This window comes from Syngnathus scovelli, chromosome 22 (assembly GCF_024217435.2).
Source record: "Syngnathus scovelli strain Florida chromosome 22, RoL_Ssco_1.2, whole genome shotgun sequence".
Classification (NCBI taxonomy): domain Eukaryota; kingdom Metazoa; phylum Chordata; class Actinopteri; order Syngnathiformes; family Syngnathidae; genus Syngnathus; species Syngnathus scovelli.
The window spans coordinates 4,596,730-4,619,229 of record NC_090868.1 but is presented as its reverse complement, the minus strand read 5'-3'; the positions used below and the strand labels follow the sequence as shown (position 1 = coordinate 4,619,229).

Genomic DNA, 22,500 nt, shown 5'->3' with positions numbered 1-22,500 from the left:
GCCACATAATCGACTTTTGGGTAATATCTGATTTCTCCAATAATTTTTTTCTACTCGTCCACCAAAGAAAATGTAATGAAACTATCAGTAGAATTAAAAATTGTTTTGAGAATTTTGTTTTGAGGACATCCTGAGCTACCGTCCTCCCCTGCAAAGGAAAAATATCCTAGAAAAAAAAAATCTTTCATGTTTGGGCTGTTTTGGGAAAAAAAATGCAAAAACTGCAATTCACCAACTTCTCCCGCAGGTGGTGCAATTGCTCTAAGAATAGCGCAAGCCGATTGGGTTACTTTGACCCAAAATTGAGTTTTACATTGGATTCGGGCAGTTTTGTTGCACTAAAGTTGAAATAAATTGTACTTTAAATCAATAAATTTACGCCTAACTTTTATTGTGGCGCATACCTTATGAGAGCATCGCTGAACAAAGTATCGGGTGTTCAAAAAATGCTGAATGGACCCTTGAATGGACGCTTGTCATCACCTATCAGCCCAAAATGTTTTTTCCCTTTAGTGGGCCAGTGAGACTCGATCTAGCTCAACTATGTAAAGGATGCTTGCCCGTGACCCGCTGACGTCATTGGGTGAGTCGTAATACCATATCACGAGCAAGGTCGTCCAAGCAATAAAGGTCACGCGTGACAACGAGTCCGGTCTTGATGAGTTACTTATTTTCGCGTCGTTTCCTGCAAACCCAAACAATTACTTGGTGTTGCCAAGGTAACCCGATTATAAAGTTTTACGGAATCACACGATTTAACCTAAATTATTCGTGCTGTACCTTAGAAGGAGACAGTTTGGAGTATAAATCACAGTAGGTGTTGCTTGTACGCCCTCTTGTGGAAGTCTGTGGAACACAGCAATATAAATAAATTGAAATATATATATATAATATATATATATATACGTATATTATTAACGTAGCCGCAACCAAAGATAAATCATAATTTTCTGTTTCACTTTTATAACACTTTGGGTCAATTTTCATGCAACCAGTCCATTCTATTTGTGGTCAAGCTGTTAAAATGCCATAGCTCCACCTAGCGGGCAAAATTGTGCACTACTCTGCATTTGCAGGCTTTCAAAACAGTTCATCTTAGTTTTATAGTTTTAGTTTTCAAAAGGGATCACAAAACAAAACATGGCATAAAAAAAAAATCGATTTTGAGTGTATACGCCATAAAAATAATTGACAAACGATGCATGTATTAAAAGTAGGACAGCTTTAATGCATGATGATTTCGTACCAGTGTGCGCCTGGCATTTCCATGATACTCAACACACATTATTCATCTTAAGACTGTAGTGAGGAGGGTGTCATTCTGTCCATGCATTTAAATAGCAACACAAGGGAAGACGAAGGGTGGAAGGAGGGAGGGGCGCAAACACACATTAAACGCATCTTATAAAGGAAAACAAAAAAAAAAGTCACCCCCAAGGTCTGCAACAGTAGATTTCTTTCAAATAGATGTGGATTTATAATCTTATTTTGTCCGTCAATTTCAAACATTGACAGAAGTACGCATCGTTGATCACATTCAGACGCCGGTGCTGCTACTGTGACGGTCGTTGCTGCAGTTTGCGTACATCTTGGTCCATGCTCGGGCTGCGAGGGAAGGGCAAAAAAATAAATCATAAGTGGTGAGAAACGGAAGATGATTTGGAAAATGACAAACCTGTCTCGATGGCGGTGGTTTCGCTTTTCTTCCACTGCTCGGCGACGTCGTTTGCTAGAGGGTCGTCGGGGTTGGGGGCACTTAATAAAGCCTGGATGGAAAGCAACACCGTGCGGATTTGCAGAGCCGGAGACCACTTCTCTAAAAGAGGAAGGGGAGACCATTTAAAAACGTCTAGTAAGAACCAAGATAGGGCCAAAAAATAAGCTTACCTTTTAAAATGTCTAAACAAATTCTCCCCAGTCGGTCAACATTCGGGTGGTAGATTTTGGTCATGAATCGCACTTTGGGGGCAGCCATTGGGTACTCCTCTGGGAGAAACAGTTCAAGTTTAAAAGTGCCACCTTCGAAAGGTGAGTCTTTGGGTCCGCCGATGTACACATGGAAGTAGCGAGCGTTGCCTTCGTCGGGCGTCGCCGTGATGCCGGGTACGGGTTCTTGCATCAACCGTTGCGTCTCCTGAAAACGAGTCGGGATTATCGCACGTCATGGTTCATGTGACACTTGTGATAGGAATCTCTCTAGCGAAAGAATGACTTAAGTAATTGACAAAATTGTAATTTTGAAATGCATTCAAACATATTTAAATGAAGATTGTAGCTATGCAAAAAGCCAGTTAATATTTTCAAATTTTCAGGCCTACTCAGAGTTAAATTTGAGCAGAACTTTTAAACAAATTGGACAAAATTCATTAAAAAAAAGAAGACTCTTTGCTTTTATGGCCATGATCACGTTGGATTTTCTCTATTAAAAAGTATATTATACATATTTTTAAGTTACTAAAACCTTTCAATTAGCAAAAGATGACTTCGACGCTTTCAATGTGATGTCTGAATGGGAGCATTCAGAGCAACAAGGAAGTAGTTATACCCGTCAGTTAGCTTTGTTATGCTAATCCCCGTGAAATCCTGCTAAACTTGATTAAAAGCAGTTTTGGTACTGTGGTAGTCTGAGCCAAACCCGCTCAATAAACGACCATGAGTGGGCCTTGATAAGTGACTTAAACTGAGCTTCGCAATGTGGATTTCTGCAGATATAATATGAAGCTAGCAACATAGTTGCTAGCCTGGAGAATCTCATTCATAGCTCCACTTGAAACGTGACATTATATCCATGTTCCCACGACACGATCGCAAATTTATAAAATGAAAAAAAAAATGCAATTAGACGTGGATGATGAGAGGTGAAGGAGCAGAAGTGGCAATCAAAACACACGAGACAGTTAGCCGCAGAGCTAACCATGCTAACGTCAGGATCCGCGTATGCGAATGTAGCAAAAATGCCTTTTCGCGTTGAAATTAACACCGCGGTTCACCACCCACGTTCAACGGTGTGATGTTGGCATGTACCTTGACAATCCTGCGAGGCAAACCAGCCATTTTGTGTGGCTTTTTTAGTTTCTTTTCTCTTCCAATATATATATTTTTAGCCGTGCAAGTCGCCTTCTCCTTAGGCTGGATGGACTGAGCTGCCGGGGCGGGTCCCACCACGCCCGCTTCCGGTTTCGCGTGACGTCACAGACAAAAATGCAGTCGGTCAGGACAGTCTGCTTTTCGAGTTTTCAAAAACAAAAAAATAACAAAAAAACTAATTCAGAGACACGCTCCTATGACTAACTTGCTCCTGTACATGTACTGTACTGTCTATTTTGTTCTGATCAATTTCTTCCTCAAAACAAATATACATGTAAATAAAATTTACATTAATATATTTTGTGATATATCGCTCTGGCCTTGTATCAATTTTAATACCTACTTAATTTGAGGAAGTATTAAAATAAGTCATTTTTATTCTATTTCTTACTTTTTGAAAACCTATTTTACTCCCAAACAGGTTTCTGTTGAGCAAAAAGATGTGTATTTATTTATAGTTTATTATACAGAAACATAGTCATAATATACACATATACACAATTATCTGTCCTTTGGCGTTTTCCTCTTTATCCGTCTCATGTGGTACCTATAAACGGCGAGGAAAATCAAGCGTAAGTAGATTTTAAGATATTTAATTTTCCATTAAGTGTGCATTGTGCTTTGACTTACTGTCCAACTGGGTACCAGCGATGCTTAGTGGTGAAAAACATCTTGCTAAGCTCTTCTATGGTGGGACCCTGTTTGTCCCTAAGCACCTCCTTGCTGAGGTGGGCCTTCAGAACTTGCTCGTGTGTCTCGGCCGGGTTGCTCAGCGGGTCGGGCCTCTCGATCGGCTGCAGCGAAGCAAAGAGAAGGTACATCTGATAAGAATGCAATGACTGAAATGTGAGTGGTGTCTCCTATACTGTACTATACAGCACTCCTACCTGGGTGAGCTCATATGGAATGTCCACAGTTGGATGGTAGCAAACAACGGTGTTCCCGTCTGACGTCAAACCGACCTCCACATCACTAATGACAAAATAAAATCAATAACTTACAGTGTATTACAGGTACACAATATAAGAAACAAACCTGCAGTCATCTAGGGAAGGACCACGGATATTGGACGCATCTCGAAGTGGAACCCACAAAGCTGCAAAAATTGATTTATTGAGATTTACGGTGGGTCACTATTATCAAATTTGCATTTAAAATGTCACTTGTAATGTTTTCAACGAATCAGCATTTCAAGTTATCAACGTCAAGGTTAGTGAGTTACCGTTAGTTTCCCTCGCAAATTAAGGAGCCCAGCTGCATAAGGCATATATTTTAAAATAGAAAAAGAAAATAATATAATTACCTTGGACATGTGATGATCTGTAAGAGTTAATAACTGTAGTTATTAGTCTGTTTATTTTGCTCAGGTGACCCGACGCCATGCTGCTGTTTCCTTGTGTGCTTCACCGTTTGTTTCCGGGTAAACTCGCCTCGCGGAGATTTTACATTGGTTCCGCATTACATTAGTTCCCCCTTTACGGGAAGAGGGGGGATGATTGTAAATAAGTTAGTAAATAAGTAAATCGTTATAAATAATTCAAATGTTTTATTGCTATTGTTTACTACGTTCTTATTTTACAAGATGAGTACAAGTTGTATTTTTGAGGGGAATAAATTTGCTTAGCTTAAAAATAGCGAATGCATATTTTTCAATGATTAAAAAATACTAACTTGCATCCTAAAAAGATGGATAAACTAAATAAACTAATAGAAATGTGATATCTCCTTTTATAAAACAATACATTACATTTAATGACAGGATGAATCATAATTTAAACAAGAAAAAATTGGCATTTTACACCAAGATAATGTTTTCATTTTCTAAAGCGATAAAATGTTTCTATATAATATGCACTTAAAATCATTACACTGTATCAAATTATAGTATTTCATGGACTTTTATGTTGTAACATTTACCCCCCTCTAAGCCTCTACTACTGCAGCAAGTGTGGTGATGAATGAAATACCAACAAATCATATTATATTAGCATATTCCAAAACTGTTTATACATTTTTTTTAACCAGTAATTGTGTATGTCATATCAGGATAGGTGTTGTCCCACTACGAGGTGTCCATCACTCCCATGGCTGCAGCGCCGGATGTTTCAGATTCATTGTTCACCACCAAGCGCTCCCGATTGCCGAACACTGTAGCCACTAGAAGTAAACATAAAAAACAATTCAAGAGGATTTCAACAGAAAGTTCGTTTGCGACTCAATCTGAGAGATTTTTGATCCTACCATCTGTGACATCGCTGATATCCCAAACCCGCAAGCCGTCTTTCTGTCCCCCGAAAGCGTAAGTGAAGGGTCGATCGGGACAACACGACGCGCAGAACATCACGCCCTGCGGACACAAACATCAAGCTCCTTCTCCATTTGCCTCATTTGAATCATTTTGCAAAAAAAGCCCTACCATTTTCATGTCCCTCGAATGCACCAGTTTGGGTTTGTCGCCCAAAATGTCCCAGATCTTAACGCATTTGTCTGCCGACGCTGTCACCATGCAGCCTTTAATCTGGCTACTCAGGTCCAAACCTAAAAAAAAATTATGTAAGTGGAAGTAATAAAGAACTACTTCACACTTTTTTCGCATACCTGAGACTTCTTCGTTGTGCGCCTTCAGCGTGAAAACCGGCTTATTGGAACGAGCGTCCAGGCAGTACACAAAGCCGTCCTCCGTGCTGGCCTGAAACACAGCCACAGATCAATAAACCAGTTCGGAATATTTGGAGCTGAAATAACCTACCAGGAAGTTAAACGGTGAAAAGTGGTTCCAAACCAAGCGTTCCACCTGACCGCTGAATCGCCACGTGCGGTAGCCATCCGGGCTGCGGCAGTCGCTCAGGAGAGCAGTCCTGCAAAAAAAAAAAAAGCGCAGGTTACAAATGTAACTCTTCAACAACCTTGACATGTGACGTACTTGTCGTAGGATCCCGACAGGAGAGTCTGTGCCTCAAACGGGTGGAAAGCCAACGTCTGAACCTAAAATAGAAAAACAAGCGTGGGAGTTAGGTCGGCGGTGTTGATTCAGAAAAAAAAAAACCCATGCTAATCTGCGTCATACTTCATCAGTATGTCTGCACAGTGTAGTGGCGGGTTTGCCGCGAGCTAAATCCCACAAGATGACGGTCGCATCTGCTGAGCCGCTGGCCAAGACATTCCTGAGAAAAAAATGGAAAATTTGCATTTGCTAACTGGTGATGTACATCAAAGTGATTCTAAAAATATTCAATAGTGTGCTTAAATAACTGTGAATAAAAAAATTTAGGAGCTGGAGCCCAGAGTTTAACGCAAACATGGCGCACGTCTTTACCTGACCAGTTTGTTCCAGGACAAATCCAACACCGCATCAGTGTGTCCATCCTCAGGATCCGCCGACGCACCCTAAAATTCACCCAAAAAAGAATGACATAACATTTTACGGATTCATACACATAAAAATAGACGTAAAATAAAAAACAATTACCCTCTTGGTCTTTTTCTTCTTTTTTTTCACATTTTTACTGCCCAGTGAGAAAACAGGCTCCAGGCAGTCCACCACGTCCAGGTCCCAAATATCGATCTGCGATGTCATATTGCCCACTGCGGCATAATTGGCTGGACATAGCAGAAGAAAAGATTGAAACATCTCCTCCAACTCCACAATACCAAAATATGACAAATAAGGTTTTATTTTACATTGGGATTCCTCAGGGTTCGGATCAAAGCTTAGCCACTCGATGCTTAGTGGATATGCTGGCAGTAGAATGTCATGGTGCACGTACAGAGATTCCTCCTCGGCATTGTACACTGGGAAGAAATTGATTAAGGTTTCAGTGATTACGTCATCGGAAAAAAAATATTTTGCATTATTAAACAATATTCTAATCATGGGCAGTATGTCCACTTTGGATCACCATCCTTGCAATCTATTGTGGAATCTGTGGCTTTGTATTTAGTTGAACAATTCATCAAATTCAAATTGGCATAGTGAATCTGATTAATCGTTTAAATTCTATTATTCTTTTTGGTTTGATGTTTACCGTAGATTTCCAGGTTGCAGCAGTCCTTGTCAGCCTTGCCAGCCAGAATGAGGTTGTCGTTGGGCTTGATTTGGAAGTCGTCTCGCTCGTATTGGTCCTAAAAATGGCGAAAAATAATGAAATGTTATATTCCAAATGATTCATGTTCACCAAACATTCAACTCACAGTATCTTTGATTGTGATGTACGGGTCTTCTTCATTAGAGGCGAACACGGCGAGACCTGCCAGACTGTCCCCGACGTTAGCCCTCGCTATTTAGAAAAATAAAAACAAATATTTGCCAAAGGACTTTGGATGTATATTCTTATAAGTATCATTGCTTCTTATTTACTCAAGTGACTAAATAAATTGTCAAAAGCTCTTACCTGTATTTTCTTCATCATAGGTATCCAAGCCGTATTCTACAAGTTCATCGTCCTCATCATCCTTTTCTTTATTTTCCACTTCAACACCCTCCACAGCAACATCCCCAGCATCATTGTCTGCTACAATGCCGTCATCCTCCTCTTCTTCATCTTGTGCTTGTTCCCTGATTGAAAAAAATTTTTTTTTTTTGAAATGCAAGCACATTATGATTAAAAAGACTGCATGTAAACGCACCCCAGCTCATCTCTTGCCTCACTGATAATGCGTTGGAGCTCCTCCTGGGTCAACTCAACCTACAAAAAGAATAATTCACTTCATGAACATAAGTCACAGATAACCCCTTCAGGATTGTGTTTATAAAACAGAAGGAAGCAGTCTTGTTGACATTAGCATAAGAGAGCTAATGCTAGCAAGAAAATCGTTCGAACTATTTTACTTACTTTGTCCGGTGTTTCCTTGGCAGCACCTCGCTTCACCCATCCGACACAAGTGATTTGAGAACTCATAATTCACAAAAAAAAAAGGTAGAATCGAAGATTCACTATTCTATAGAAATAAATGTTGTAAATATCGCACGCAGAACTATCTTCCTACAAGCCAACGTGGTTTTTGCGCACGTTGATGACGTCACACATCAGCAAAGCCCCATCCGTCTGCTTGTAAATGAACAAAGTGGCAAAAACACACTATTATTATTTTTTACTAATGTCTTGTGTTATGTAAAATCTCAATTTCATCCGTCAAATGAATTTGATTACGCTGAAAGAACAATTATAGTCAAGAAAATAAAAAACGTAATCACCTCACCTCCATGACAAAAACGACAAACGGCACGCACATTTTTAATTAAACAATTTAATAGCTCTGTATAAAAGACAATTGCCCTTTGTAGTGGTTATAGTACCATCATAGAGCGTGGCAATAATACAGCAGAGGTATTGCAGATATAAACATGCAGTCAAAAATGTGCAGTGCAGTGGTCACATAATCGGAAGCCATCCATTATCCGACCCGCTTCAGATTTCCATTAAAAAAGTGCAGCATAATAAATGGAGTGTTTTACTATTTTCCTTATTTTTGACAGGAACTTAATCAGACTTTGACAAAGTGACTGATGGACTTCCTGTAAACGTTCAACATTTTGACAGATTTCACGCATACTGTTTTGCTGCTAAAATAATACAAATCTATTTTTTCTCTCATGGATTCCGTCTGTAAGTATACATTGAGAAATGATTGTGACGTAAAAATAAAGCATAATCTATGGCTTTCAATAATACTGAAATATGTCAGAATTTAAGAACAGTAAAGCTTATCACGAGCTGTCTAAAAGTAACGACCTAATTTTCTCTCTGCATTCAGACACATAGGCAATGTTTCTCCTTATTGTCCAACTTGCTTAAACTCGTCAGTTTTGTTCATTTTCAGTCATTCGCGAGCCGTTCCTTTTTTCAAATATTCAAATCCAACGCAATTTCCGGTTTTCCGTCGGAATTCTTGTGCAAAACGTCGTGGATGGGTTTAAGGCGCTTGGTGACCAGCTTGAGGTTGGTCTCGTGCAGGATCACCTGGGTCAGGTACTTCTCCCGTTTCATTTGCTCTTTGACGGCGTACGGCACGTCGGGGATGACGTAAGACAAGATGAACTTGGTCAGGTATACGATGTGCTGTCAACAGACATTTGTTTAGTAACTCAAAACTATTTTTGTTTCGTTTGTCTTCCTTACCTCGACAACTATAATAAACGCCATTTTGGCAGCGATCACATGCCAATAGTAGATGTTGTACTCGTATTCCTTAGGGTGCCCGGGTGGGTAGCGGAAATCTCGATACCTGGAAGAAAAAAAATTGGGTGAGTGACATTGGTGAGATGCCACAATGTAGATTTTTCAGGCATGATTTTTATTTTTACTGCAATGTCTACTTTTTACCTGCAGATGGTGATATTGTCCGGCGCGCTTAGCGGCCTGCTGTAGTTGGAGAAATCGTTAACGTTGAAGATGGACAGAGATCTTTCGATGTAGCCCTGCATGGTTTGAGAATCATGCTCCCCGTACGGGTACACGGAAAAAGACCAGTAATAGACCAGCCGCGGGATCATGTCGGATGTGAAAGCGATGATCATCGCCTGGGCACAACAACGGGAAATCCATAATTGGTGACGTCGTACGATTGAGGACGTCAAACCGGCCGTAGGAAACTCACGTTGGTGGCGACGGCCAGGATGGCGACGCCTTGTAGGATAGGCTGCCAGGCGCCGATATCCTGGGCCTTCTCCGGAACGATGCGGCGGAACTGCGTGGTGATTTTCCACGCGTCCACGCGGATTTCGAACAGGTTGTTGACCAGCGCCAAGACCGGAGCCAGTGGGAAGGAGGCCACGAAGAGGGTGACGAAGCCAAACTGAATGACTACAGTATATTCAGATACATTAAAATACAGTTCCATTCCATTATTGAAAAATATTATTTCAAATTGAAAGTGCAGACAACAAATCTCTCCTCCTTACCCATTTCCAGGTACTCGTAGAAGAGCCCCAATTTGGGCATGGACTGAAGCTGGTAGTCCTGCTCCCAGCGAGGGATCACCTTTGGTGACGGTGCATGTGTGCAGTAGCGGAAGATCACGTTTTTCACCCACCTGCGAGACGCACGGGCGAGGTCAGAGTTCAGCTGAGCTGCTACTCCAATACCACGGTTTATCGTGTTATTTTTGCTTTCTTACGGTAATAAGACCTCTTGGATGTTGTTCCAGATGGCTTTACCGCCCATGATGATTGACAGCTGAGTGGTCAGTTCGATCAAACAACCACCGGGATCACACTGAGGATAGAAAAAAAAAAAAAAACCAAGACAAATCCAAACAGGCTCAGAGATGACACAAGACAATGACAAATCTTACCTCCTCATTACGGTATTTTCCCAAGAGGTAGACGGGTCGTCCGGGATAGCCGACGGCCTTCCCTTTAGCGAAGGCGATGTAGAAACAAGATGAGTAGTAGTTGACGAATTGGAAGAGGAACATCTTGAGCGTCAAGCTGTTTTCGTAGTCCGTCTTGGTCCTTGGCAGCTCTGTTTGGCGAGGGAATGCATTTCAAATTAATGTAACTTGGCCACTGGGGGGCAGTATAATACAAATACATGAATATACATGGAGATGGTTTCTCTAACATTAGCCATTCTTCACAGAGGATAAAGAATATATGTTTAATGATTTTGGTTGTCATCTCAGCGACCCACCAAAGTTAGTGATCCAGATAGCGACCCGCTCGTATAGCATGTTGAGAATCATGATGACCACGAAGCTGATGAGTGAGGCCGTGACCGACGTGGCCATCTGCGGCGTCACGTACTCCTTGAGAGGCTCCAGCTCCTTCAGGTCCTGCGTTCGCAGTCTTGCTGAGAAGGCGAAGAAGGCAGCCAAGCGGTACACGGTGATGGCCACGATGGAGGCCAGGATGAGCAGGATCTGTGACGCAAATATGCAAATTTCCATCATGATGGGATTCGGACTTGAAGGAACAATAATGGAAGAACTACAGGAAAAAAAGAATAATGTTGAATAGGTGAATTTGTGCAATTTTTGGTAAAAAAAATATTGTGAAAAGTGAATTTTTTGCTATGTGGCAAATTTTTAAGTGGTGCAGTGAATATTTTGAGTTGGAACCAAGTGAAACCTCTTGAATGTCTCATTGGGAACAAATGGGAATTTTCGGTGTGGAAAATGTGAAGTTTGTAGAAAACTGAAAATCTGGAATCGATGGAAGGCTTAAATATTTGGAATGGGGAAAATAGGTCAAAAAATGGATGAGTAGAAGTGTGTCAAAAAATGCAAAGATAATTGAAAATAAAATTAAGTTAGTGGTGTAAAATACCACAAAATTATCTTACCCAAAATAAAACTGTCCCGATTCCTATTGACACTCGAATGCATCGTCCACAGGCTGTGTATGGCACTTTTTCCTTCACCTATAACACACACACAAAAAGCTACTATAATCTTTGACACATTGCCGGCAAACTGAAATGACACCGAAAATGCAATTCACCCCCGTGATCGGGTTTTTCCTCTCGTATATACACTTGGCCTCGTATTCAGCCCGGGGCGGCTGCTCTTGTTCCAGGAACTCCACCGTGTCCCACTGGTATTCCAGCTCGGCCTGGTAGCGCTTCCAAAATTCCAGGAAGAGTGTCACTGCAGTGAGGAGGTGAAGACAGACAAATGTGCTGATTAGGGGCACATCTCAATCATGAAAAAAAACATTTAAGCTAAAGTGCCTTACCCCAGATTGCCATGAAAACCGCAAACACCAGCGTGCCAAAATTGTCAAATATGCACAGTTTCTACAAAACAAAAGCATTCCGTTAAATCCACTTCCATACTTCTAATACGGGACATAAATTAATTTCTGCTGTCCTGACCTTTGAGGCTTCACAGGTGCTGTTTAAGAGCCAGTATTTGCATTCCTGGTCGCACTGCGGGCACATGACTATGTTGCCTCCGATCGCCGGGTCGCACACCTCTTTGCTGCAAACATACAAGACAGCAGAAATCTCATCTGTCAAATCCAGCGATTTGTCGAGGACGAACAATAATGAACCCACAGGGGAGACAAAAACGAAATATGTGGGATGAATACCTCCACGTGCTGGTTTCTTGCGTTTTGTATCCGTATATGAAACAACTGAGACCCACAACAGCAGCAAGAGCCAGCATGATGGTGTAGAAGCCCAACCAGGCAAAATAAATTCCAATTTTCTCGCCGTAGTACTTCCTGTAACAAAAAAAAGACTGTAAAAATCTCATTTACTGCACATGAGTCTCACTTTAATTGACTCAACAACAATAACATGTGCATTTGAGTGGGCGTGGCTTTAAAAGGCGGAGCCTGGCCTGGTGAGTGACGTGGGAGCCAAGCTTATACTGAACAAAAATTAACAAAATCTCAAACAAACAAATAAATAATAAAATAATAAATAAATAATAACATAAATAAAAAAATAATAATTAATAACATAAATAATGAAATTATTAAAAAAAAAAATCGAGTTACCTTATGAGGTTGAGCGGCTGCATCTTGTAGAAGCTTCTCGGGTGAGCCCATTCACTGTAGAGGAGGAACCTCTCGTTGGGGCAGCCTTCTTCTTGTGACTTCACATTAAACCTACACTGGATCAGCACACAACACGGGGTGAACCTCCAGCCAGGGGAACAATCGGTCGGCCGCCACTTACATCATGGAGAGGATAAGCAGCTTTGTAGACACCGCTGTCTAATAATTTCCGGATGCCAAACTTCTTCACGTTGCCTCGTATCTCATAGGGGGCTCGACTCAAGATGTAATAAGACTGCAAGTGAGCAGTGTTGTTTATCGCGATGCTACCGACCGCCATTTTGAGGCGCCAGCTCACCATCCGGCTCCGCATGGACGAGGTGAAGAAAACATCTTTGTCCTTGACGTAGAAGTACTCCAGACGGTCTTTCTCGAAGGGGGCGGTGAAGAACTCGGCTTCCTTTCTGATGAGGTTCTCGTTCGGGTAGAAGGGCTTGGTGATCGTCGACAGCCACTGCCACCACGGCGAGCGCTGTGACGAGAGGTCGTTGGGCTGGATGGGCATCTTGATGTGTAGCACCTCGGCGTACGTGCACAACGTATCCCACGGCATGTGCACTTTGACGAACACAAGGTTGTCGTCCGACACCTGCATCGGAGATATTTGCTTGATCAGTTCTTTATGAACACTCAATTTAATTTACATTCAGATTTTAGCTTTTTTTTAATTTTATTTTAATCTGTCCAAAATTCAAGTTCTAAAAGTGGCCAGGGCCTTCAGCACAAAATCCACCTATGCCTGACTTGTCCCGAAACCAGTTAACAGGAAATCCCACAACCAAACCAGCAAACCTAAAAGAAGCCACTTACAGATCGCGTGGCCTCCAACTCCATTCCCATTTTCATTAGGCTGGCCTCAAAGTATTCCCGCCGTCTCTGCAGAAGAGGAAAACGCCTTATTGTCACTCACCAATAAACACAAAATACCAGCAATGTTTATTTTGGCTAAGCTGCTCTGCAGCCAGCCCTTTAAGAAGAAGCTCTTGTGGATGAGGCAAAAGTAAAGAGTGACTGAAGAAATTCCGAATAGAAAATTTAGCATACTTGTGCAGGTAAATAAACAGCTTGGGCAGATTAAGAACTCACTCGCATTCTTACAATAGCTCACGTACGCCACTCTATTGTGAAATACAGCTAAAGAGCACACAAGCGATGATCCTGTTCATTTCCCTCCTGGTAGAGATTTATATAAATATGATATAAAATATAATAATATAACAAAATAATAAAAAAGCAAATTGGTATAAAATACAAATGGCTGTGTACCTTTCGCCGTGCGACTGTGTGTCTCTTCTCAAACTCCTTCCTGTCCTCATCCTCGTAGACCAAAATGAAGTCGATGCGGCGGATGCCGTCGTTGAAGAACAGCGAATCGGGCTTCTCGTTGAAGTCGGCCTGCGGACGAAAGCACAGCTGGTCAGGTAAATTGTTGGCTTGGAACTTGTACTCGGGTTCCTCCTCGATGGCGAGCATGTCTGAGAGGGGAGGACGACCGGCCCGTGTGCCGTGCGGCGCCAATGACGGTTTTCGTCGCGGTTTATGAAGGCGATGTGGGCCGGGCAAACATTGACAGTCTCCACTCATATGTTAAAAAAAGATTTGGCATGTGTAGCTACTTTCAACACTGCAGTTCTTACAGTGATGTAAAACTATAATATTACCAAATTGCATTTTTTCCTCAGTGTTATGATTCAATATATTAAATTTATACAAGATTTTCTAGAAAACTCATTCTCAAACTGGATTATATATATTTGTATAGTTGCCGTCCGTTTACTCGGGTAACGACCAATCACAGCTTAGCTGTTTTCTGCGATTGGTCGTGTGACATTCGTAAGATGAGCTGTCATTGGTCGTTATCTGAGTGAGCCCAAAGCAACTGTGATGTAATTGTTAGTCAACAGCAAAATGGTCGCCCGCTGAGATGGATAGAAATGGGCCCATTTTGCAGTTTAATTCAAATTTCACAAATACAATCAGAAAGCTGTGTTTAGACAAATGGGGGGCCACGTAGAATATATTTTATATAAAGATTTTATTTTACTTGATTTACCCTTTAAGTAAGCATAATGGATCAGTAATGGAAAATCTTTTCTTATGTGTTTAATGAATCTGTAAACTATAATGACACTCACCAGTTGCACTTTAACAACCGTCGAGCCTTCCGTGATTCCGTGATACGTTGGCAGAAACTCCTCGGGGTAAACTGGAAAAAGATAAAAATGGCGGATTGATTGAAATCAGATAGGGAAGTCCTGCCATCAAACATCTGCAATTTTAGTATTATGATTATCTTGAGAGGCATACTGCCTCACCACTTCCTCTCACACCCATAACAACTGTGCAACATATGCATTCTTTGAGTGTTATTTATTTTAGCGCAGGCTGCCTGTTCAGACCTGTTTGATGCCCTCCCCATTATGAGTACGACTTCCTGTCTGTGCTCACACACATTTCTATTTTTTCATGTGTGATTTCAGTTCAAGATCATACTAAAGCAAAAACGCCAGCCATTTTTTCAGGGTTAATAATTCTACCAAAGCGTGTGAGTGTTAATAATTGATGAGCCATTAAAGCAAAGTGCACTAACTGATGTCTGATGTTTGAGGGGGTAGCAGGGAGATCAATGATATCAACTCTGAGAAAAATCTATCTCAAGATCTGTGTGGGGGAAAAATTCAAATCATGCATGTGGGTAGAGGAGTGCAATTTATGACATCATCTGGATTTTTGTATGCATTCCAATGTCGAAGACGAACTCTGAGGGCAGTTCTTCAAAACTTCTTTTGAATAAGTTTGCCTGTTTTTCTGCTAAATATTTCCATTGTTGTAAATGTAAGTGTTTGCACTAGAGAAAATATATGGATAACATTCAAGCAAAATAAACAGCAAGTTTGCCCCCTTTAAAGACAGGTTGGACTGCATTCTGTCCCACTTCTGCAGCATAGTTCCATTTTAGTAATGGAAGCAATAACAAAGCAACGGTTGCTAGGCAGAACCACATCATCTAAAAAAATGTCAGAGGGCCCATGTGATACCCCTTGGGACATGAAAGTTTTTTTTTATATATATATATTTGGGCATGGAGACACGCCCCCCCTGGAGCAAAACATAAATTTGTGTTGCCAGCAAGTCTCAGAAACCAATTTAAATAGCAACACACAGATTTCAACACACTTTCGCCAAGTTATGACTCATGGAGCATGGAATTGACTTCCTTCCCATGTGTGCCTGGAGGGCCGATTTTCTAAATAAGTTTTGAGAGAAAATATGCGATAAAGTATAAAAGCAGCTCAAGTTGGTTTGCCTTACCGACGTCTTCTTCTATCATTTCCAAACGGGCATCTCCCCCGAGTTCCTCGGCATCAGAGAGGGACTCCATCTCCAGGATGTCGTTCTCCATTTTTTGACACGAAAGTTTTCGCTCCCCGCCGACCCCCTTCCGTTACTTGTTTGGATATCACAGCAGCTTAACGGCGGCGTCCCGCGTACATTCTTTTGGTAAGTTTGGAACACTTACTTAGCGAGCGGTAAAGTTTGGACTAAGTTGAGATTAAAGAAGGGGCACGAAACGAAACGGGTGGGGTCGAAGGAGGAGGACAGCAGGCGCTTACGTTCCAATTCTCAAGCGGAAGTCCAAATTTGGTTGAATATGATGACGACACGGCCGGTGAGGAAACCAAGATGGCAGCCTCCTTGAGAGCACTTTTTTGTTATTGTGATTCATAAACACATTTATGAATGTATTATTTCTAACTTTATTAGTTACATCTAAAAAAATATTTCAACTATTTCCCCACACAAAAAGCAGTTTGGAAAACCATGACAGCCTCAAGGGCTGAAAATGTTCTTTAACATTTAAAACTATATTCTAAACTACACCATAATTTCCTAACTTTTGACCACATAAATATGCATTTGGAGTTTAATCACAGCAAGTTGGTAGATCGAGACAGCCACCTCTGTGAACTCATGTTAACTGTCTCAATTCCTTTTTATGAAAATAATTAAATGTGATTTTTACGATAGCTCTTTTTGGTTGGCTCTATTCACTCTGGCAATTCTCAACTTTTATCGTCTGCAATGAGTCACTTCCCAGTCACTTCTTTCATAATTTGAACGTACTGAAATATCTTTTGTCGTTGCGTTATCAATCTCAGCTAACATAGTGGTACTGTTTTTCTCTAAACTGGGCAATTGTGTTAATTAGTGGTGCATATTAAGAGAGCGTCAATGTAATACAATCCAGCGCTCGCTTTTATTGCAATGTACAATACAAGAATGGCATATTTACAAAAAAGGTTAAAAAATTAGACTTTCATCATTACACTGGCAAGTCGTGCTTTTCGGGAATGACTGACCCCCATGTTTAAAATACACAGAAGAACAGCTGCTTGGTGGAAAAGCATCATCTAGAAGCCTTGCCATTTTCATGAACATCCATCCTGTAAACAGACAAAATGTAATTTATTATTTTAATTTAACAACTGAGAATATGCTAGATGATTTCAACTGCACCCGTTTTCATCTTTGAGGTGCTGGTACAGCTCAAACTTGCTGTTGACTGAGCGCGCTCTGCCCATAAACTCCCGGCGCTTTCTGGACTTGGCTGTGATCCGATTGGTCCACAGAGAGAGTAACGAGACAGGTCCTGTGGCAACACAAAAATGGGCCATTTTGACAATTGTATTAATTTGTTTAATAAATGTGAGAAAATTGAATCGGGATTCAAGTACCTTTGGCGCCCTCTGGTGACTCAACCTCGTCAGTGGCCAGACGGGGTTTCTTGACCAAGGGCTCTGGGGAGTCCGGTGAATCCTTGATAACTTCCAACTCTTGATTGTCCTTATCCGGCGCATTTTTTGCTCTAAAAACAAAGCACGGTCAAGTGACGGCATTACCTTGAGTTTTCGATTAACACTTATGAAAGTAACTCACCTTTCCGAGTCCTTCCAGCTTTTGTCCTCCACATCCTTGCCTCCGTTTTTGTCTGCCCGGTCTTCCCTGTCTTCCCTCTTCCTACCCCGCTTCTTCCTCTCTTCTTCTTCGGGAGGTTTGCTGCGGCAGGCGACGATGCAGTCCAGGACCCTCTGGTGCCTGTCGGTGGCCCCGGCGTGGGTTTTCACCAAAGTCTCCAGCTCGTTCCACATTATACGGTATTGCTCGTCTCTACGGGGAACAAAAAAAAACATTTGAACTGACTTAAATTCTTCCAGTTACATTAAAATGTGTCATATTGGCCATAATGATTTTTTTTAATTATTGAACCAGATTTTCATGCTAACAAATTATGGATGAAATTACAATTTTAGAATAAACAATGGCTCTATACAATTATTTGATTATTAAAATACGAGGCCATTTTTATAATTGATTTGTTCTCGATTCATTTTGACACCTCATAATTTCATTGGATTTATTTACTGTCATCAGCAAGTAATTTGAATTTCTGTAATTGTAATCACCATGTCGTATCATGTACATCGATTTCTTTCTTTAACTGGTTATGAGGAGTGACAGGAAGTTATTCACAAGCCAACCTCTTGGGGCCTTTGCCTCTGGAACCCACAGTGGAGATGGGAAGCGGGTCGTTCTTCCTCTCCATGTCCACCAAGTTGTAGACGGTCTTTTGGCAGGTTAAAACGTCCTCGTCGGTCAGAGTCTCTTTCACGATCAAATTAGCCAGAGGAACCACCTTATTAGATGTGGAAAAGGGAGAGGGGAGGGGTCAAGAAAGACATGCTGAAGAATATCAAATTGAGTCGGGTAAGAACGGCAAAGGAAGATGTGCTCACTGCCTGCATGTTGAAAATGGTGGTCTGCGAAATGATCATGGGCCAGTAACGTGTGTGGCGTTCAAGCTGAGCTTTGGCGCGGTCTGCCGGAAGCTTCGCCGCCGGATGATGAGAGGCCTCGCAGACGGGTGTAAGGCGGTTCTCCTTCATGAACTCGCCGAAATCCTAAAAGAGACCAAAGGAATCAGAAAAAAAAACACGAGAAATTGTGTTTTTGGACTAAACATACGGTGATACGATAGTCGGTCACACGCCCGCCGCAGCCTTCGCTGATGGAAGGCGGGTCCTCCAGCGTGGAGCGATTGCTGTTGAGCACGTGCAGGAAGATCTCGCCGCCGTGGCTGCTCAGCATGTGGCTGATAATCTTGGATCCGGATTTTCTGGGCTGCTCCAGTAGCACCGATCGACCTGGGAGACGATTCGATTCAAAATGAAAATAAAAGTCATGTTAGCGACGCTGCTGAGGGAGATTTGAGGAGTTTCCGAAAGCGCCTCACCGTTGAGGAGAAAGTTGGTCAAGCACGACGAAGGACGACTGTTGACGTCAGTGGGGGAGATGCGATAAGCTCCTGTGCAGTAATGCAGCTCTAAACGAAGGGGAAATGCGTCAGGACGTCATTCAAAATAAATCCAGCGCTCGTTTGGCTTGAACGCACCTACGGAGATGGTTCGCGGCGTGCACCATTTCAAAGTGACCGTTTCTTTGAGTCCGTTCTCCCGCGTGCTGGTGCCGGCCATGTGCAAGTCTCCTGTGTGAGGAAAAAAATAAATAATGAAAGAAAAAAAAAAAAGGAGCATGAACAGAAATTTACTCTCAAGAGTGGCTATGCAATTAATCAAAATTTAATTATGATTATCACACTGCATGATTACAATAATCATAAAAAAAATTAGCAATATGCATTAATATCAAATGGACTGTTCAAAATAACAGATTTTTTTTTTTTTTTTTTTTAAATAATCGAGCAGTCCTAACCCACCACTTTTAAAGAACTCCATGTGGGCGTCCTTGTGATGCAGCAGCTCCACGTCGTAATTGGCCGACGTGTTGGCGTGTTGCTCTTCCTGTCCGTCCGCGGAAAACACACAAAGGCAACATGTCACCGCCACGTCGAATTAGAGCCCGCCAATTGTCACGCACTGCTGATTTCATGTTGCGGTTATGAGTGGTGGCTTTTATTAAGGGGGAAAAGGAGGAAGCTATATGCTAAAAGCTAAAGGTGTGATGTCGTTCTGGATAACACAGCGGGTGACTGTAAGTGGAAAGTGGAGGAGGAACAGACGGACAGTGAACAGATTGAAGGGCGTAAAGACAAAGCTGGTCAAAATAATTTGGGGGGATTTGAATTCCTTGATAGAACTCGTTTGAGTTGAACGAGTCCACCCGTGATTTACGAGTTGAAAAATTGTTTTGAGACCAGCGTTGGCTTCCTTTAAACATCTCACACGTCATACAAATAAATGTTGGCAACCAAAGAGACACACATGAAAAAAAAAAAAAAAACAAGACACGACACATGACTCGGACTCTGCTCCTTCCTCCTCACGTGCGTGTGTGCGTGCGACTCGAGTACTAACCTGTTCGCAAACATTTAATGTGGGCTAGCAAAACAGAAAATACAGCATGAAACCAGCAGCAGGGTTCAGTCGCGTCCACGTGCAGGTGAGATGTACGAAAAAATAAATAAATAAACAGCGTGAGAGTGAGACGTCAGAAACAAGGAGGGAGAGCCGGCAAGTGGGGAAAAAAAAGTGAGAACTCAAAGCAGACGTGAGTGGAGCAATGCGTGCAGCTTATGAGAACATTTTTTTTTTTTTTACAAAGCTAGACATCAAGTGATTTTTTTTTTTTTTTAATGTGAGTATGGGTCCTAGTGGGTGTCGGGGCCAAAGGTCACTCACCTTCATGGGAATGTTGGTGATGGTGGTGGAGGCCAAGTCAAAGTGCTGCTGCACCAGAATGTTCAGCTTGCTGGCCAAGTGCCTCCCTGCACGCACACTGTGCACCTCACTTGTCAGCAGAGGCGACACCTGAGCGAAAGCGACGTTCAGGAATAAATGTTTCGGATGGAAATAGGAATGAGGACGCTTTTGAAGCACCTACCTCTTTTTTGGGCCGGTCCGACACGAGCGTGTCGTCGCCCTGGGGGTAAATGTGAATAAGGACCAGCTCACACTGTTGGATGCCCATCAACCTGAAACAACCAAAAAGGTGCTGTGGTATGTGCAATATATATACAAAGTCTACACACCCCTATTCAAATGCCACATTCCTTTTGTAAAAGGGTGTGCACACTTGTGCAACCACAGGATCTCAATTGAGCAGGTTGCAGACCATATTAATGCTGGAACTCTTTTTTTAAAATTATTTATCTTGGTGTCATCGTTGTATATGACAAAAAATAACATTGGGACAGGGGTGTGTAGACTTTTTATACCCACTGTCACACCACAATAACTGACCTGTCTGACCCTGCTGCCAACTTGTTTTGCTCCATGATGGTTTCCTGAATGCAGTCTTCCAACATGCGCACATGAGTGTCACTAAAAAAAAAAAAAGAAATTAACGAAATATGACACCTAAGCACTACTTTTCATTGCTAATTGATAATACGTCTCCATCACAGCGTCGTCTACCTTTTAGCATTCGTCAGACAGATAATACGACCCCGGTTGGCGACCCGCTCAGCCACGTCCATCAGAGCGATACGCTTCTCGTGCTGCAGCTCGGTGATCTTGCACAGCGACTCCACCGCCGCCACCAGCCCGTGCAAGATGCTGCAGCACTCGGGGTCCTCGCGGGGGTTAGGGGGCCCCACCGCAGCCAGAGACGACATGAGCTGTCAGGCGAGGAAAATGGAATAGTTTGAATACTTTTTCTGAATACATTTGGGAAAAACTAGGGACATACTAACCTCATGAGTGCTCTGGCAATCACGTTTCCAGCTATTTAAGAGGTGGAACTCCGAGTCACTCACAATGTAGTTAATCTATAAAGAAATAGATTTTACTTGAAAGCATCTGGCCTACCCTTGCACGAACAAACCAGAACAACTCACTAACCAATTTGTCCAGCGGGTAAATGTCATAAAGGATGCGGCAGTATTCCATCGAGCACTCCACAGCACATGTCCACAGGGATTTGGACACGGGGGCCAAAGGGATGACTCCCTGGCCTCGGCTCTTGGTCAGGACATCACATTCCACCTGCTGACGACTGGACTCGGCCATGTAGGGACAGTGATCCACCACAAAGACAGTCTTGTGGGACACTGAGAACATCTTCATCTTGCAAGCTTAAAGTGAATGCTAAACTGCAACAACAATGGAGAAACAAATACAAACAAAAATCAAATGAAAGATATCTAAAAGGACCTGTCAATATTCATTACTCACAAGTGGAAAATCTTCTCAAAAGCTTTCCGGTCAGGAAACGGTCGTTTGAAACATGATTGCGCTTTCCTTTGAGATCAAGATTTTACATTTATGTATCTGAAAATAAAGTAAGGAAATCCCAGATTATAAGAAAGATAAATTAGGAATAACCGACGACAAATTATAGGCAGGCTACATGCTAAAATGGCTATCGCCCGAGTTATCAGTACGTTGTGGCCGGTCGGAGCTTTTTAGTATTTTTTCTGCTTCACTTTTATTACCAACGACTAATGAATACTTATAATTAATTAAATGTGTTTATTTTATCACACTCATCCATGATGGTTTCCGAAATGTATCGTAGCACAAAACAAGCCTGTGAGTAGATTAGCTAGGATTGTTATTAGCGGAAATAAGGCCGGCGGTAGTCCGTCACTAACTATCTCCCCCCGGAGAGGAACAAAGGTTCTGTGTTCAAAGGTTCCTATCAGAAGAAAGATTTGTGTAAAAAAAAAAAAAAAAAAAAATGTAATTTTTATTTTTTTATAAATTCACAAGTCATTAAAGAATGCACAATTATTGGCGAATACGTGATATGAATCTAATAATATAATCGATTTTTAGTTTTTTTTAGCCTACTTCTTTAATTTGTAGTTTTGTATGTAATTAAAAAAAGACACTCTCTGTTGAACATTTAAGAACAAAATGTGCCCATACCATTGATGATAAATACCCACA

The 22,500-nt window shown here is 41.8% G+C and overlaps 5 protein-coding genes across 6 annotated transcripts; all 5 read right to left on the bottom strand.

Annotated features, from left to right (window-relative positions):
* Nucleotides 1-1,207: 1,207 nt before the first annotated feature.
* Nucleotides 1,208-3,187, bottom strand: ube2nb (ubiquitin-conjugating enzyme E2Nb). The gene is made up of 4 exons (XM_049761311.1): nucleotides 3,025-3,187; nucleotides 1,888-2,134; nucleotides 1,676-1,816; nucleotides 1,208-1,605 (listed from the first exon to the last, which is right to left on the bottom strand). The coding sequence occupies exons 1-4, from the start codon at nucleotides 3,052-3,054 to the stop codon at nucleotides 1,538-1,540; spliced, it is 486 nt and encodes a 161-aa protein (XP_049617268.1). The 5' UTR covers nucleotides 3,055-3,187; the 3' UTR covers nucleotides 1,208-1,537.
* Nucleotides 3,188-3,509: 322 nt separating this feature from the next.
* mrpl42 (mitochondrial ribosomal protein L42) lies at nucleotides 3,510-4,550 on the bottom strand. Its single transcript, XM_049761312.1, has 5 exons — nucleotides 4,391-4,550; nucleotides 4,123-4,183; nucleotides 3,975-4,059; nucleotides 3,718-3,881; nucleotides 3,510-3,634 (listed from the first exon to the last, which is right to left on the bottom strand). The coding sequence occupies exons 1-5, from the start codon at nucleotides 4,467-4,469 to the stop codon at nucleotides 3,589-3,591; spliced, it is 435 nt and encodes a 144-aa protein (XP_049617269.1). The 5' UTR covers nucleotides 4,470-4,550; the 3' UTR covers nucleotides 3,510-3,588.
* A 263-nt stretch (nucleotides 4,551-4,813) lies between these two features.
* pwp1 (PWP1 homolog, endonuclein) lies at nucleotides 4,814-8,164 on the bottom strand. The gene is made up of 15 exons (XM_049761277.2): nucleotides 7,920-8,164; nucleotides 7,714-7,772; nucleotides 7,479-7,642; nucleotides 7,279-7,364; nucleotides 7,113-7,209; nucleotides 6,769-6,879; nucleotides 6,557-6,687; nucleotides 6,404-6,474; nucleotides 6,155-6,251; nucleotides 6,011-6,072; nucleotides 5,837-5,945; nucleotides 5,686-5,776; nucleotides 5,504-5,625; nucleotides 5,329-5,434; nucleotides 4,814-5,244 (listed from the first exon to the last, which is right to left on the bottom strand). Exons 1-15 carry the CDS (start codon nucleotides 7,983-7,985, stop codon nucleotides 5,150-5,152), a joined length of 1,467 nt encoding a protein of 488 aa, XP_049617234.1. The 5' UTR covers nucleotides 7,986-8,164; the 3' UTR covers nucleotides 4,814-5,149.
* Nucleotides 8,165-8,318: 154 nt separating this feature from the next.
* ano6 (anoctamin 6) lies at nucleotides 8,319-16,217 on the bottom strand. The gene is made up of 20 exons (XM_049761235.2): nucleotides 15,905-16,217; nucleotides 14,728-14,798; nucleotides 13,859-13,987; nucleotides 13,403-13,468; nucleotides 12,891-13,181; nucleotides 12,714-12,827; nucleotides 12,533-12,648; nucleotides 12,119-12,253; nucleotides 11,901-12,006; nucleotides 11,762-11,822; nucleotides 11,528-11,673; nucleotides 11,370-11,447; nucleotides 10,719-10,947; nucleotides 10,381-10,550; nucleotides 10,204-10,301; nucleotides 9,989-10,119; nucleotides 9,685-9,890; nucleotides 9,411-9,607; nucleotides 9,207-9,312; nucleotides 8,319-9,146 (listed from the first exon to the last, which is right to left on the bottom strand). The coding sequence occupies exons 1-20, from the start codon at nucleotides 15,993-15,995 to the stop codon at nucleotides 8,931-8,933; spliced, it is 2,757 nt and encodes a 918-aa protein (XP_049617192.1). The 5' UTR covers nucleotides 15,996-16,217; the 3' UTR covers nucleotides 8,319-8,930.
* A 614-nt stretch (nucleotides 16,218-16,831) lies between these two features.
* ints13 (integrator complex subunit 13) lies at nucleotides 16,832-22,214 on the bottom strand. 2 transcript variants are annotated; one of them, XM_049761253.2, is made up of 17 exons: nucleotides 21,784-22,214; nucleotides 21,451-21,701; nucleotides 21,303-21,377; nucleotides 21,025-21,227; nucleotides 20,851-20,931; nucleotides 20,492-20,582; nucleotides 20,290-20,418; nucleotides 19,368-19,452; nucleotides 19,044-19,136; nucleotides 18,885-18,974; nucleotides 18,617-18,795; nucleotides 18,388-18,552; nucleotides 18,133-18,287; nucleotides 17,531-17,761; nucleotides 17,329-17,459; nucleotides 17,111-17,243; nucleotides 16,832-17,037 (listed from the first exon to the last, which is right to left on the bottom strand). In XM_049761253.2, the coding sequence occupies exons 2-17, from the start codon at nucleotides 21,673-21,675 to the stop codon at nucleotides 17,001-17,003; spliced, it is 2,103 nt and encodes a 700-aa protein (XP_049617210.1). In that variant the 5' UTR covers nucleotides 21,676-21,701; nucleotides 21,784-22,214; the 3' UTR covers nucleotides 16,832-17,000. The 2 variants fall into 2 exon arrangements, with proteins under 2 accessions (XP_049617210.1, XP_049617211.1); XM_049761254.1 differs by having other exon boundaries at nucleotides 21,451-21,696.
* Nucleotides 22,215-22,500: the final 286 nt, after the last annotated feature.